At 39.4% G+C, this 17,038-nt stretch overlaps 1 protein-coding gene across 3 annotated transcripts in view; it reads left to right on the top strand.

The window, feature by feature from the left end:
- slc12a9 (solute carrier family 12 member 9) overlaps positions 1-10,643 on the top strand; it is a 32,865-nt gene extending 22,222 nt beyond the window's left edge. For all 3 annotated transcript variants that reach the window (XM_062047855.1, XM_062047854.1, XM_062047853.1), the window contains 4 exons: positions 4,078-4,270; positions 4,331-4,505; positions 5,157-5,303; positions 7,897-10,643. In XM_062047855.1, the coding sequence (XP_061903839.1) occupies positions 4,078-4,270; positions 4,331-4,505; positions 5,157-5,303; positions 7,897-8,735 (1,354 nt within the window). In that variant the 3' untranslated portion in view covers positions 8,736-10,643. The remainder of the gene's footprint in view (positions 1-4,077; positions 4,271-4,330; positions 4,506-5,156; positions 5,304-7,896) is intronic.
- Positions 10,644-17,038: the final 6,395 nt, after the last annotated feature.

Genomic DNA, 17,038 nt, shown 5'->3' with positions numbered 1-17,038 from the left:
TTTGCTTTAATGAAATGTTTATAAACATTATGCTTTTAAAACTGCTCAACACAGGAAGGACATAAACACACTTATAATGACAATAAAAAAATACTTGCAGTGTCTTGCCTGATTTTTTATTTTGTAGGAATACAGAATTTGTATTCATTCCTGCTGTAGAAACACTTGCATTCAGAGGAGAGGAGCTAAACTATGTTTAGATTCCAGTTTAATAACACATTAACACATTAATAAGCAGTGTTGGGTTGGTTACTGAAAACCAGTAACTAGTTACAGTTACTAGTTACTTTATTTCAAAAGTATCTCAGTTGCTAACTCAGTTACTTACACCAAAAAGTAATGCGTTACTGTGAAAGTAACTATTTAGTTACTTATATATATTTTTTATTTTTTTTAAGGCCCCCTTTAATGCCCTTTTAGCCTTCATTTCAGTACTGTTATTGCACTGGAGAATAATACAATCTGTTGATCAACTTGACATGCATTTGCATCACTGAACAATGCTAAGCAATGTCGTCTACATACAACACACAAAGACAAAGATATGTTTCAAAGGGCCAATTTGTTTCAGGCCAGAACAAATTGACAAAACTATTTTAAATAGCTGCAACATAACATACATAAGTAACAAAGCATAATAAAAACATAGCTGTAAACCAAAGAAGGCACACACTACATACACAAAGCCTAACCAGGCGTTTTTTTCTCTCAAGAAATTCTGAAACAAAATCATGTCTGAAGCCCAGAACACTCTACGCATTTCCCCAGTTTTAGTTTAGAGATAAAGAAAGATTGGCCTGGCCCACTAGCATCCCTCTTTATGTTTGTGAACTTTATAGTCTATACATTTAGAGTGATGTGATAATCAAACACTCCAGAAGTCTAGAATGAAAGAGTGTATAAGAGAATTGACAAGAGTGTGTACCTTCAGTGCGCAGTGCCGCGTTAAAATCCAGCTGTTGTTGGAGGTGGAGGTGAGGTGTGTTTCTCTTTACTAGCTTCGTCGAAGCATGTTGCTTTTGTAGCTGTTTCAGCAGATTTGAATTGCTAGGATAGGATCTTTGATCCAAGACACAACTTACATTTAACTAAAATGTTCTTTTCTTTGTGGCCGACAAAAGAAAAGTAGTGAGAATATCTCCATTCGACTTCTGCCTCCGCCATGATGTAAACACAGACACGTCCCCTCCCACACACACACATACACACGTACACGGCACGCACCTCTTATCCGGTCGCCTCTTCTGCAGAGCTCCAATAAAACACACTCAGATCTTCTCAGTTTCTAGCCGATATTACATAAAAAACAACGTAAAATAACGCATCATGTAGTAACGGTAACTGAGTTACTGAATATAAAAAATAACGCGTTAGATTACTATTTACCGCCGAAAGTAACGGCGTTACAGTAACGCGTTACAAAGTAACGCGTTAGTCCCAACACTGTTAACACAAAATGTGGATTGTTACGATCATACTTTGTCAAAGATATTTGGTAATGTCATCTGCGATATTTATACCTGAATAAATGCTTCTAATATTCTGTACATTACATGTTGTACAAGTTAATGGTCTGCATATGACTGCATAACAATGTCTTAACCTTCTCTATTTATTAATAAAATGTAAAATGCAGCCTCTTAAACATTCTGTAACTGAGGAGTATTAACCACAACATGCTATAAAATAATTTACACAATATTTCAGCCAGCCGGAAAAAATCCCTCCCATATTTCTCAACTGATTACAAACATTACAAAACATCTTCGACAAAGCATGACCGTATTGTATGACACTTTTATTTTGTTAATGTAGTTAAAATGTAGTTAATGTAAAGTGTAACACTTTTATTTTTAAGATGGAATAGTGTGATTGGTTTGAAAAGGTGTCTTGGCATGTTTTGACAACGGAACTGACTCTTTGCAATAAAAAAAAATCCCCTTTCGACTTCCTGCCTACCGTATTTCATTTCTGTTGCGCTTTAATGACACCTTACTAAAGCAGTCACAGTAACAATCTACCTCTTATGTTATTAAAACACCTTAACTGTTATTTAAACACGTAAGTGAAGCTCCACCCACCTCTCTGAATGACACGTGCAGCAGGCATGTTCACCAGTGAAGACAGCTCATGGAGAAATAGTATTTTCTTGTCGGGAGAACAGCTTGTCATGGTTTTGGACCTGACAATTCCATAATGTACTCTTTTGCATTTCTGCTCGCTATTTTCCCACTTGTGGCTCATCAGTAACTAGTGAACGCAGCAAATTTTCCCCTGCTACGGAACGGTCCAAGGGTCAAAAAGTATGTACAGTGTGTGTGTTTATCGGCTGTTAAAAAAATTTGTGCTGTTCAAGGAACTTATAGTTAACACGTGACTATCTTGTTACTTTTGACATCTCAATAGCACATGCAAATTGATCAATTGAACGTGTGCACTGAAGACTGCGTCCAAAAAGCTTTTTGCTAACAGTAAGATGCAGTGAATGTTTATGCCATGAATCCCTGTAAATTGTGCTATTGATCCAAAAACTACTAGTTTTGGATCAATACAAATTAAGGGTGTCCGATTAATATCGGACTGCCGATATTATCGGCCAATAAATGCTTTAAAATGTAATATCGGTAATTATTGGTATCGGTTTCGAAAAGTAAAATGTATGACTTTTTAAAACGCTGCTGTGTACACGAACGTAGGGAGAATTACAGAGCGCCAATAAACCTTAAAGGCACTGCCTTTATGTGCCGGCCCAATCACATAACATCTGCAGCTTTTCACACACACAAGTGAATGCAAGGCATACTTGATCAACAGCCATTCAGGTCACACTGAGGGTTTGCCGTATAAACAACTCTTACAAATATGCGCCACACTGTGAACCCACACCAAACAAGAATGACAAACACATTTCGGGAGAACATCCTCACCGTAACACAACATAAACACAACAGAACAAATACCCAGAACCCCTTGCAGCACTAACTCTTCCACCAAACACCGCCCCCCAACCCCCACACCTCAACACCCCCCCCCCCCCCCCCCCCCATCTCCCGATCTCCAAGTATGCTCTAGTACTCTGGACTGAAGCTGCGTGCCTTCATTTTTTTGTAGCTGTTGTTTTGAGGCATGTTTAAAAAACAATTAAAAATAATGCACTTTGTGAAAGTCAAAGTATAGTATTTCCCATAGTTGTAATGGGTATCAGGATTATCTCAGGGAGAGCATGTCCCAAATTCCAAGCTGTTTTGAGGCATGTTACAAAAAGTAATGCACTTTGTGACTTCAATAATAAATATGGCAGTGCCATGTTGACACTTTTTTCCATAACTGGAGTTGAAGTTGTTCTCTTATTTTGGAAAACCTTGTTTTTGATTGATTGATTGAAACTTGTATTAGTAGATTGCACAGTACAGTACATATTCCGTACAATTGACCACTAAATGGTAACACCCGAATAAGTTTTTCAACTTGTTTAAGTTGGGGTCCACGTTAATCAATTCATGGTAAAGTTACATTGTTGAATGCATCCAGCGGGGCATCACAACAAAATTAGGCATAATAATGTGTTAATTCCACGACTGTATATATCGGTATCGGTTGATATCGGAATCGGTAATTATGAGTTGGACAATATCGGAATATCGGATATCGGCAAAGAAGCCATTATCGGATATCCCTAATAAAAATCTAAATTTGTTTTGAACTATCTGTCATTTATATTTGATGGTTTTGTTTAAAAAGTAGAGACATAAATTGGAAAACAATTTTTTGGTTACAAATTTGGAGATTTTATTTTTAGGCCTAATGGCCAGTCCTGGTTTCTGTGGTGACTTCTGTGACAACAACAGACCTGAAAAAAACCTCCTAGGAAACATGGATTTGATGCCATTTTAAGTCTGACTAGACCTGGGTAGTCACAGGCCGCTGAAAGAATAGCCACATAATTATTCTCTTTAAGCGTATCCTAATAAGAGCTTTGCACTTCACCAACACTCTTTTCGTGGTTTATTTCACAGGGCAGTAACAGTCGTGTTTATCTTCACACAGACATTCTGTTTATATTTCTGTGTTTTACAGGCCGACCTTTCGGTTCTTCTCTTGGCACACGTGTCTGCTGGGGATCCTGAGTTGTTTAGTCATGATGTTCGTCATAAACCCTGTGTACTCATCGGGTAGCATCGTGCTCCTGTTGTTGCTGCTCCTCTTCCTCCACTTCCGTTCTCCCACCAGCAGCTGGGGCTACATCAGCCAGGCTCTCATCTTCCATCAGGTATCTAGGAAGGGACCCATCGTCTACCATACAGCTCTCATGCTCTACTATCGGCTATAGGTGCGCAAGTATCTGCTGATGCTGGATGTGAGGAAGGACCATGTGAAGTTCTGGAGGCCACAGGTGCTGTTAATGGTCGCCAATCCGCGATCTTCCTGCCAGCTTATCCTCTTTGTCAACCAGCTGAAAAAGGGAGGACTATATGTGTTGGGCCACGTGCAGCTCGGGGATCTAGGTAATTGTGTGTCTATGGTCTGCAGCTAACAGTATTAACTGTTTCTTATCTTTTCCTCTTACCACACACACAATAAACACACATGCAAGCGAACTCTATGCAGACAAAAGGGTCATATTACTGATTGGTGTCATATGTTTGCATTGTTTTTTATGGCTGGCTACAGTTATTTCACTTCCTGTTATTTATAAGTAAGCCGGACTGTAGATGTACTCGCCAGAGCAAAGTGCCTCCAGTATGAACATAATACTGTACTAAAATCGAATTACACTATTTTACTCACTCTTTGACCTGCCCTCAAGCAAACTTGTCTTGTGATGAATTATATAATTGAAAGTAGATGAGAACAAGAAATACTGTAGATGTATTTTGCCAAATCTTACAGAAATGCATTTTTTTTTTTTCATAAATCAATATTTACATTATACATTTTTTAACACGGCAAAAAATATTTTTTTGTGGAGGTACTGATTTCATTATTAATCACAAATAACATTTCACTCTCAATGCTATTGCTCCCTAGTGGCATTTTGGAGTGATTAAGACCTCTGCATAGAATGGAAAGTGTCCTTAGATGTCTTCAAGAAAGAATGTTGCAAGTAACATATAATAACGTGAATAATTCAGTTGATATTTTTTTCTGTTTTCAAGATTCTTTTCCGTCAGACCCTGTGCAGCAACAGTACAGCTTTTGGTTGAGTTTAGTCGACAAGCTCGGGGTGAAGGCCTTCGTAGACCTGACGCTCTCTCCGTCTGTCAGACAGGGAACGCAACATCTTCTGCGCATCACAGGTCTCGGTAAGCACAGATGTGTGTCCTCTGCTTTAGTGCATCAACCGCTTGAAATAAATACGCTGCACTTTGAATACTGCCGATCAGTGATTCTCAAACTGTAGTACGTGTACCACTTGTAGTACGCGGGCTTCAGGTAGTGGTACGCCAAAGAATCACTTGATTCAAGGAAAGTTTTAGTTCCCTATATTCAAACATAGTGTTACTATTCAAACTGTGTAATGTTACAGTGGCCAAAATATTAAATATACTTGTTGAATAAAACATCTGCATTGTTTGTAATGAATACCTAGGCCTACAACGCTACTGTATTTTAATGTTGGTCATTATAGTGGTAATTTGAGAGCCAAGTGTTTGCTGAGGTGTTACTTGGTGTAAACACTTTGCGAACCACTGCTGTAGATGCTTTCCTTTTCTAGTCATGTATTGAAATGCCACTTATGACTGTAATGAACTATGCCACTGGTTCTTAAATGGTTTTGCTGCACTGCTTACAGTGACCCTTTAATGACAAGCAGCAACCCAAAGGGTTGTTCGGTATACCGGTCCTAATAAAGTCCCGCGTTACTAATGAATTAAAAACTATACTATACTGCCTTTGAAAAATACCAGTACTTTTTTTCATCCGCATGCTGAGGTATAGAGCTGAGGCGTATAATGTTAAGTGTGTCAGCACGCACTTACAGCCGAGAGTACATACAAGAAAGGTGTGGAAAGGAAGAATGGCAAAAAAACAGCATATTACCGGTTAATAAAGATGGTGTGTGAAGCGCAATATGGAGATATTTGGGCTTCAAAACTATCAACAAAGATGACGCATTAAACACGTTGGCATGCAGCACGGCGCGTCCGTATTTCAAACATGCCTCGCCAAAGGTGGCATAACGTATTACAATCTTTGCTTCAAACTTAGCTAAACAATTAAATAACAAGCCATCAGATCGACATGTGATATAGTCACTCAGCTCCCATGTTGTGCACATACGTAGACGCGCACACAGCTGGTTCGCACGATGCCAATTAGTAGCACAGTCAAACCGCCCACATAGCGTAAAGTAATGCAAGTGAATTTTGTAACAAATTCCTACAATTTGTGTTTCATCTTTAACAATGTGTTTTATCTGCTACATGTCTTATCTGTGTAATTTTAGCCGTATTGCTTTTAGTATTTACTAATGATTGTAATTCTCTTAAAGCCAGACCAAGAGTGGCAACCATAAATCATGAAGCATTTAATACAATGTCAACAAAACGTTCTATTCTATTCTAACCTAATCCTAGATTATGACAGACTACATGTAATATATACAATTGTAAATTGCAATAATAAAAAACAATGTGGCCTTTTAATTTTTATTTTAGTCTTCTACAATTGTTTTTTCAGTGCAATAGAAAACATGTTTAATGTATCATAAGATTTTGTGTTAAAATGAAGCCAATATGACAGTTTTTTGTGCTTCCCTATATTTTGAAAAGTATCAAAATACATTTTGGTACAGGTACCAAAATATTGGTATCGGGACAAACCTACTTCAGTTAAATATTGAAGGTTTGATGATTCAGTGTTTAAAGGTTTGTCAATCTTTTTACGGTTCTAATTGTTCCCTTAAAAGAGACGCTAAAAGACTCATTTACGAAAGTTACATCTCTACCAGGGAAAGATCTGCGAAATACCAGTTACAACCAATGTACTATATTATGACCAATGCCACCATTTTCCATGGTTAGAAGACATGACATCTGTAAAGCTTTGATTGATTGAAACTTTTATTAGTAGGTTGCACAGTGAAGTACATATTCCGTACAATTGACCACTAAATGGTAACACCCGAATAAGTTTTTCAACTTGTTTAAGTCGGGGTCCACTTAAATTGATTCATGATACAGATATATACTATCAAATATATACTAACATCATAATACAGTCATCACACAAGATACTCATCAGAGTATATACATTGAATTATTTACATTATTTACAATCCGGGGTGTGGGATATGGAGGGGGGTAGGTTTGGTTGGTATCAACACTTCAGACAACAATCCGCATCAACAATTGCATCATCAGAGAAATGGATATTGAAACAGTGTAGGACTGACTTGGTAGGATATACAGTATATAGCAAGTAGTGGACATAGAGAGAGATCAGAAAGTATAAGAAAAAGTGTAAGAAAAAGTCTACATTTGATTGTTTACATTTGATTATTTATAGTCCGAAGAGGTATTATGTGGAAGGGAGGGTGTTAGTTTAGGGTTGTAGTTGCCTGGAGGTGTTCTTTTAGTGCGGTTTTGAAGGAGGATAAAATGCCCTTTCTTTTACACCTGTTGGGAGTGCATTCCATATTGATGTGGCATAGAAAGAGAATGAGTTAAGACCTTTGTTAGTTCGGAATCTGGGTTTAACGTGGTTAGCTAAATGTATGGACTTCACATGCACATCCAAATAGTGTCCAAATTTTTTTAGCATTAATATAAAGAATAATATATAAGATGCCTTATACTCTCTGCAGTTAAGTTAAAAAAAGACCCTATCCATTATATGGATGGAAAAGGTGAAATATGCATTTTCTCTGGTGACATCTTAATGTTTGTGTTCAAGGTGGCATGAAGCCCAACACCCTGATTTTGGGTTTCTATGACAACTGCACCCCCGAGGACTTCTTCCTTCAAGATACAGCCTTCTGTGGCACGTCACTGGGACAAGGCACAGAGGGCGAGTATAATTTTGGGGTTGACCTGCCTTCATTACAAGCTCATTTCCCTCCGGTCCGACATGTTGAGAGCCCACGCTGGCTCTCGCCCGAAGAGTACGTCGGGATCATTTCGGACGCCATCAAAATGAACAAGAACGTGTGCCTGGGACGTTATTTCTTCCACTTAGAAGGCGAGGGGAAGCAGAGCAAAGTGGACGGGTCGGAGCGGACCATTGACGTGTGGCCTCTCAATCTGCTGCAGCCGGGCTGTGGAGATTATCAGGACGTGTGCAGCCTGTTCTTGCTGCAGATGGCGTGTGTGCTCAACATGTCCAGCAAGTGGCGCCATGCCAGGATGAGGATCTTCCTGAATGTGGAGACGGAGTCCAGCGACCAGGGCTGGGTGGTGAACGAAGAGACGTTTCGAGAGTTACTGAGGAAGCTCAGAATCCGGGCGTCCATTAAGATCGTGCCGTGGGACTCGGTGGTGCAGCACTACACTCAGCCAACGAAGGACGCTGAGGAGCAAAGCCACACCCTCTCGGAGCTCTTCTTGTCCGCGGTGAACTGCATGTTATTGGAGCACAGTTCTCAGGCTGCTGTCCGCTTCCTGTATCTACCGCGACCTCCTGCTCACTACGGCCAATCGCAGGGGTACTTGGCTCACCTGGAAGCTGTGACCAACACTTTAGGGCCAACGCTCTTCATCCATGGCGTCACACCGGTGACATACACGGATCTGTAAGCATGAGCGCTTAGAACGCTTCCCTAAATGCTTATTTAAGTCTTCTTATACAAGCACTGGTTACATAAAGTGGATACAAGGGTTCGCTTTATTAGGTACATTTTATGAGGTAATTGGTTTGACAGTATTTTTGTTATTGTACAAACTGAGCATTACTGTATTAGCGTTGAAACATCTCTTGTATTCGATCCAATTACATGGTGCAGGTGTACCTAATGATCTGTCTGGTTTGTGTACGGTACTACATTCTAAACTCTGTTACAGTCAGTGTACAATAAATATATATACACACCTATAATACTATTGTAGTAGGATACGTTCCTGTACTGTTTGTTTTCATGCACTTGGACTGCTGAGATTGTGGCACTTATGATTATTGTTAGGGATGTCCCGATTCAATATTGATATTAGTCAGCAAAAAAACTAATAAAAAAAACGTATCGGAGGATATCAGCTTGGATCTACAAGCACTCCTGCAGTGTGTTTACGTGTGCAAAGCTGGACAGCCAGTTAACATCTAAATGTCCTCCGAAAGGCACACAGGATTGGTCTTTTCTTGTATTTTAGTGATGTCATTTACAAGAGGTAAACATGGTAGGCGATAGGCTACTAGGAGCTTGCAGCTACACAACAGCTAAGCACACAAGCTTGACGTGTGCAGTACATGTCCTTAATTGTCAATGTTTGTCAATATAAATAAGTATGAAATATTATAGTTGTATATTACTTACACTTACAATGTCTCCAAGGCAGAAGTGCATTAGAAAGTACCCAATAACATGCGTGTCAGTATCATTCAATATACTGCGTCACTTAATTTATGAAATTTCGTAACCACTAGGTGTGCCAAAACACAAATTACCAATCCACATTTCAAAAGCATAAATCTGTCATAAGGTGTTTTTATACATACTATTATTTTCTGAGTAATTTCACTTGATCATACCTTTTCTAATGTTCCACACTACAAAATAACAAAAGTATGTATAGGATTCTTGCTGGTATAGTATCAGATTAATATCAGTATCGGCCAACCGATATCGGCAATATCGGTATCGAATCAGAAGTGAAAAAGTCGTATCGGGACATCCCTAATTAATGTGTTGAAAAAACACATTTGTTCTATAGAAACGTCCATATTTATAGTCATATTATCTGGGATGTTTTTTTTAATTGTATGAAAGTACAATATCTGTTTTAATTCTTGCTACTTTTTTTTTGTTGCAGGATCTTTCAAAAACTCAAATAAGGGGAAACATTTTCAGTATTCACACAAGAGTTAAGGAATGTGTTTGTTTGTTTGCATGCTTGCGTTGGGCGGCACAAAAATCTATGCTGGATCTGCGGTCGATCAAATTAGATCAAGTGTAAAACTCCAGTTACTACAATGTAGCAAATATTTAGTTTTCCATGTGTTTAACGCTGAATGTCACCTCAACAGAAACAGAAACTGGACAAAACACAAAAAGCGCCAAACATGATTTGGCTTTGCTCGTCTCTCATGTGCTTGCATGTCTCAAAAAATGTCATTACTGTATGAACATGCATAACTGATATTTGTCACTAATTTAGCAAATGTATCCTCCCAGGTCATTATTACGTACACTGGCACTTATCTTACTAAATCAAACACGATAATTACAAACACTGCCTTCAATCTCCCCCTCATGCAGCCAATAACACCCACAAATGTTAGAAACACATCAGAATTTTTTTTTATTATTATTTGCTGACTGTCACTCAAAGTGAAGCATTATTATATGTTTATGTTTGATACAGCTCTTGTATTGTAGCTTATACAAAGTATCACAGGTGTACAGGTGTTGTGGTCAGTGAGTATATACTGTATGTATTCATCATGTATGCATCGTCAGTGCTCCAGTGTACAATAAATATTGTGTGGTTGTATTTGTGTTTGCTGTGATACAAATTGCTGATCCCATTCCCACAATCATGTTGCCATGGTGACTCTCACAGGTCTTGGTTTAAACATGGAGGACAATTTCAATCCCAAATTTTCCATTAGCCTGCAAAGATTAATGCAATAATGGGAATATTGTTTTAGTGGATTGAATATAAATGGGCATGGTATTATGTCCCTTCCTCCTGTTTCCTTTCCTTTTGTGCTTATGCAGTGTCTTTACCCACTTCCCTTCTGCTCATGCTCAGACGTACATGCCACAATGCAGGAAGTTGACAATAAAAGCTGAGGTATCTTTTTTTGTTTTCCCGTTTGCCTTTAGGAAGCAATCTTGTCTACAAATACTTCAGCAGTGAAAAGCAAACTATTACACTGTTTGGTCAATTTAACGCCACACATTTTATGTCATATCTGCATGCATTTGTTGCATCAATACCTGTCAACCCTCCCATTTTCTACCCCGTATTTTGCCATTTTTTCCCATAAATGTCCTGTATTTCAACTTTCGCCCCCAAAAAGTCTGCAAGGACAATGGTGCAGTGTATTAGTATTGGGCAGTCTGGTCTTTTCCAGGAAAGTGTCCACTTATTTGCATCAACAAACTTAATCTTTTTGTATAAACAAGTAGCAATATCCACCGTCCTTTTGGTCACCACATTGGAAAATTGTGTCGGTATCTTATAAATGACGTATTTTACTAAAACCATCTTAAACTATTATTTAGCAACCCTTAGTCTTCTGTCTTCTGGAAGGTCCTGGATCATTTCATGTGCATTTCCCTGCTGCACTATTTTTGTTTTTGTCACTAAAGGGGAACTGCACTTGTTTTGGAATTGTGCGTTTAATTCGCAATCATTATATAAGACAAGCACACACATTTTCCTTTTTATTAATGCATACTATATAGTAAATAAATGTGTCACGGTCCGGACGTGCATCGGTGCGCATTCATCTGTGTGCTGCGCTGAGTGCAGATTCAACCGGCGGCAGCGAACAGCTGCAATCAATCGCCGGCAATCTGCACACCTGGAGCTGATGATCAGACCTGCCTTCAAAGGCCTTCACAACCTACCATCCCGCGCCAGAACATAACCATCCGTTCGAGTACCGTAAGCCAAATAACCCTGCTATATGCTCTCTCTCTCTCTCTGCGTTTCCCCCTCCGTGTTTTCATTGTCTTCCTTGTTGTCCTCCCCAGCAGTCTGCCTTCATTCCCGCGTCAACGAGTGTGCTTCTCGTCAGTTCTTGTTTCCCTGCTTCCCGGACAGCCTCCTCAATCCTCCACCCCCGCTTGGAAATGGACCTCCTACGCCCCGATTAGCCTCCGACTTACTGTCTGTCTCTCGGAATCCGAACCTTGTCCCTCCTCGTTCAACATTAGGTAACACACTACAGCTAATCACACACAAACTTTTGGATTTAGTTCACACACGCCATTCCCTTGTTTAATATTATTATTGTTTGATTATTATATATATAAATATAAATATATATTTATACATACATATATATATATATATATATATATATATATATATATATATATATATATATATATATATATCAGTAAAGCTCTAATAAATCATAGAGCTTTATTGCCCCCTTGTGTCTGTACCGTCGACTCCATCCTGCACACATAACAAAATGTGATCTTTTCTGCCGACAAACCCCTTAAAAAACATCCAAACACCTCCATTAAGGTTTTATATACATGCTGTAAGTATTTATGTAATGTAGTAACGGTCACATTCATAATAATGTAATATTGAAGTATTTTGATCATTTTAAGCTTTAGCGGCGCATTAATTTCAAAAGTGCATTACGATTTTTTATTTTTTATTCGAAAACATCACTGATTATTACTCACTGCAGACTTTATGAGAGACAACAAACATAATAAAACATCACTTACTGTACAATGTCTGCTGTCATTAGGACGTGGACTGAGAGAATCTTGTTATATTCCCGTTTAGATGAAGAATGACTCATAATCCTCGTGTGAAAAAGGAGGGTGGAACCAAACGGCTTTTCGCGGCTTTCACGCCATTTCCGGGTCTAAATTGGCTGTCAAAGTGTAGCAAATTTTTGGAGTACGCCTTCATCCTTCAAGAGGCTTGATTTATGATCTACAATAAACGTTCGCAAGGACGCGGCTTACTTGTCTTTGATGTCAACATTGGCACACAAGCTTGTGATCACAGCGCCGCTATAAAATAGTTTGTCTCCGTTAGCCCTTCGAATAACAATATCACTAATACTTGGTTAATAATCAAGTCCCGAAATGTAAATTGAGTATTTTTGGTACTCTTTGGATGTTTTTATTGGGTTTTATGGGGGGGGGGTAGAGGTCCTCCTATTTTCTCCATTGTTTATTTGTGTTTATTTGTGAGTTAAAATGCATTAAACATTTTTTTTTAAAAAGGACATCCGTCATGTCTTTCATAATGATTGTGAACGATAGGCAGAATTCCAGGAAAAAGTGTGTTTTTCCTTTGAATGCATTTTTCCGTGCACCTCAATAAGCTCTGTGGATTAAATAAATGATAAATAAATGGGTTATACTTGTATAGCGCTTTTCTACCTTCAAGGTACTCAAAGCGCTTTGACAGTATTTCCACATTCACCCATTCACACACACATTCACACACTGATGGAGGGAGCTGCCATGCAAGGCGCTAACCAGCACCCATCAGGGTGAAGTGTCTTGCCCAAGGACACAACGGACGTGACTAGGATGGTAGAAGGTGGGGATTGAACCCCAGTAGCCAGCAACCCTCCGATTGCTGGCACAGCCACTCTACCAACTTCGCCACGCCGTCCCGGATTGATGGAAGGAGTTTCAAATCCAAAGAAAAAAGACTGGTTGTGCCCTGATACTACTCCAGAAGAGGGTTGATATTGTTGTGTACAAGCATTCCAGTTGTGTGGACTACAGTGTTATTGCTAACCAGTTTGGAGCACAAATGCAGCGCGAAGAGGTTTGTGTACGCTTTCTTCTTTGCCTTTAATATCCTTGCTTCGCTTTCATCTCACTCGTTTTGGTTCAGGAGTACCAATGATGCCGGCATTGAATAAATCTTTCTTTTTTTTTTTAAAAGAAAATTAACAGTCCCGTCTTCATTCCAGTCGTTGCCCATGTCTTTATTGAATGTGATCCGCTTTTGGGTTATATTCCGCGCGCTAAGACTGGCGCATGCGCGACTCAAATAATTTCCACCGGCAGCACACACCCACTCGAGAGATATGGTTTCCAATTGCATAATATAGGTGTGCTTGTTGGACCTTTCAAAAGCCAAACACAATCAGATTAGGGTATTCCCATGGGTTGGAGGATGCTTCTTTTGAATCAGAATCAGAATAGAGTTTATTGCCATTGTTTGAGAACGGGTTTCACAAACTAGGAATTTTACTTGGTGCAATCGTGCAACATAAAACACATATAACACAGAATAGAATAACATGAGCTCTGAGCCAAATTATTTGAGCAATCAGACTAATTTAGTGCATGGAAACGTAGTCAGTAGAGGTAATGGGAGTCATTACGTCATTGCAAATATTCCTGCCTATAAAGAGCTCTAAAAACATCTCAAAACCTCCATCAACATTTAATATACATGATGTAAGAATATATGTAATGTGGTAGCAGTCACAATAGCATGTCATATATTATGTATTTTGACCATTTAAAGCATGATGGCGCATTCATTTCACAGACTCATCACAGTGTTTGCTATTTTCTTCAACAACTACTACTCATGGCAGATTCATGAGAGTCAACAAAGACTAGTTTAGGAGGAATGATCAATCAGAACCTTATCTTTTTGAGGATGAGCTACAAGTTTTAGAAGCTGGGTGATAAACATTTCCAGCAGGGAGCATTATTGCCCACATCTGCGGTCCTCTCCAAGGTTCCTCATAGTCATTCACATTGACGTCCCACTGGGTTGTGAGTTTTTGCTTGCCCTTATGTGGGCTCTGAACCGAAGAGGTCGTTTTGGCTTGTGTAGCCCTTTGAGACATTTGTGATTTAGGGCTATATAAATAAACATTGATTGATTAATTGATTGATACGGTAAATACCAGCAGCTGTGGTTGCCAGGAAATTATCATAGAAAATACAGTCACGATGTATAGGACATTGCAGTATGTTGATGTTGAACCAGTTTATTTTACAGCTGATAAATGTTTTTGCTTACAGTAAATTACTATGAAAACAACAGATTTATATATTAACCTGTTTACAAAAAAAACTATAGAATTTACAGTAAAATAATGGCAGCTGTGGTTGCCAGGAATTCACCGTGAAACAGATTAGGGCCAAACTTAGTGTTGCCTAGCAGCCTATCCCCAGGTGCATGTATTTGGAGGCGGGAGGAAGCCAGAGTAATCAGGAAGAACCAACGCAGTCACGGGGAAAACATGCAAACTCCACACAGAATCGAACCCAGGACCCAATGTGAGGGACGAGTGCTAACCACTGCGTCACCATGCTGCCCTTTCATGGACACTAGTATTTGCAAAATGCCTGTGTTTCTTAGACATGTGAGCGGTACATGAGGATTTTAACTTGAAAGTATTTGTACAACCTTTCACTGGACAAATCACAACATGGCCTTCCGCAACAATTTCCTTCAAGTGAGCTATTAAAAGTGAGCCTTAAATGCTCCGTATCTGTTAAATAGCTACTTGCAACCAGTTCCAACACAAAGCATGGTTCATTTCGATGAAGTTTGCAATGAAGCACATAGACATAAACCCTCAATGTCGGAAACCACTTGCCACAAAAATAAAATAAAGCAAAAGTTAACTAATTCTTCACCACAAATCCCTAGAACAATTAAGATATGCTGGAAATTTAAATGTACAACCTACAAAATATTTAATTTCTACTTAATACTGTACATTTTAGAGTATTTGCATGCTTGTTACAGTATTTTGCATTGTACAATTTTGTCATGATTTTCACAGTAAAGTCATGTGTTTTCTACGTACTATAACCATAGTCATTTAGGCTATCTATCAATCAATCAATCAATCAATCAATCAATGTTTATTTATATAGCCCTAAATCACAAGTGTCTCAAAGGGCTGTACAAGCCACAACGACATCCTCGGTACAGAGCCCACATACGGGCAAGGAAAACTCACCCCAGTGGGACGTCAATGTGAATGACTATGAGAAACCTTGGAGAGGACCGCATATGTGGGTAACCCCCCCCCCCCCTCTAGGGGAGACCGAAAGCAACGGATGTCGAGTGGGTCTGACATAATATTGTGAAAGTCCAACACATCAGCGAAAATCCAGTCCATGGTGGGGCCAGCAGGAACCATCCCGAGCGGAGACGGGTCAGCAGCGTAGAGATGTCCCCATCCGATGAACAGGCTAGCGGTCCACCCCGGAGCAGAGTAGAAAAGAAAAGAAACGGCAGATCAACTGGTCTAAAAAGGGAGACTATTTAAAGGCTAGAGTATACAAATGAGTTTTAAGATGAGACTTAAATGCTTCTACTGAGGTAGCATCTCTAACTTTTACCGGGAGGGCATTCCATAGTATTGGAGCCCGAATAGAAAACGCTCTATAGCCCGCAGACTTTGTTTGGGCTCTGGGAATCACTAATAAGCCGGAGTTCTTTGAACACAGATTTCTTGCCGGGACATATGGTACAATACAATCGGCAAGATAGGCAGGAGCTTGACCGTGTAGTATTTTATACGTAAGTAGTAAAACCTTAAAGTCGCATCTTAGGTGCACAGGAAGCCAGTGCAAGTGAGCCAGTATAACAGTAATCGAGACGAGATGTAACGAACGCATGGATAATGATCTCAGCATCGCTTGTGGACAAAATGGAACGAATTTTAGCGATATTACGGAGATGAAAGAAGGCCGTTTTAGTAACACTCTTAATGTGTGACTCAAACGAGAGCGTTGGGTCGAAGATAATACCTAGATTCTTTACTGAGTCGCCTTGTTTAATTGTTTGGTTGTCAAATGTTAAGGTGGTATTATTAAATAGATGTCCGTGTTGAGCAGGACCGATAATCAGCATTTCCGTTTTCTTAGCGTTGAGTTGCAAAAAGTTAGCGGACATCCATTGTTTGATTTCATTAAGACACGCCTCCAGCTGACTACAATCCGGCGTGTTGGTCAGCTTTAGGGGCATGTAGAGTTGGGTGTCATCCGCATAACAGTGAAAGCTAACACCGTATTTGCGTATGATGTCACCTAGTGGCAGCATGTAAATACCGTAATTTCCGGACTATAAGCCGCTACTTTTTCCCCTCGTTCTGGTCCCTGCGGCTTATACAAGGGTGCGGCTTATTTACGGCCTGTTCTTCTCCGACACCGACGAAGAGGATTTCGGTGGTTTTAGTACGCAGGAGG

The sequence above is a fragment of the Entelurus aequoreus genome, linkage group LG05 (genome assembly GCF_033978785.1).
Source record: "Entelurus aequoreus isolate RoL-2023_Sb linkage group LG05, RoL_Eaeq_v1.1, whole genome shotgun sequence".
In the NCBI taxonomy this organism is placed as follows: domain Eukaryota; kingdom Metazoa; phylum Chordata; class Actinopteri; order Syngnathiformes; family Syngnathidae; genus Entelurus; species Entelurus aequoreus.
Note: the sequence above shows the minus strand (reverse complement) of the source record. Positions and strands in the feature narration are given on the sequence as shown.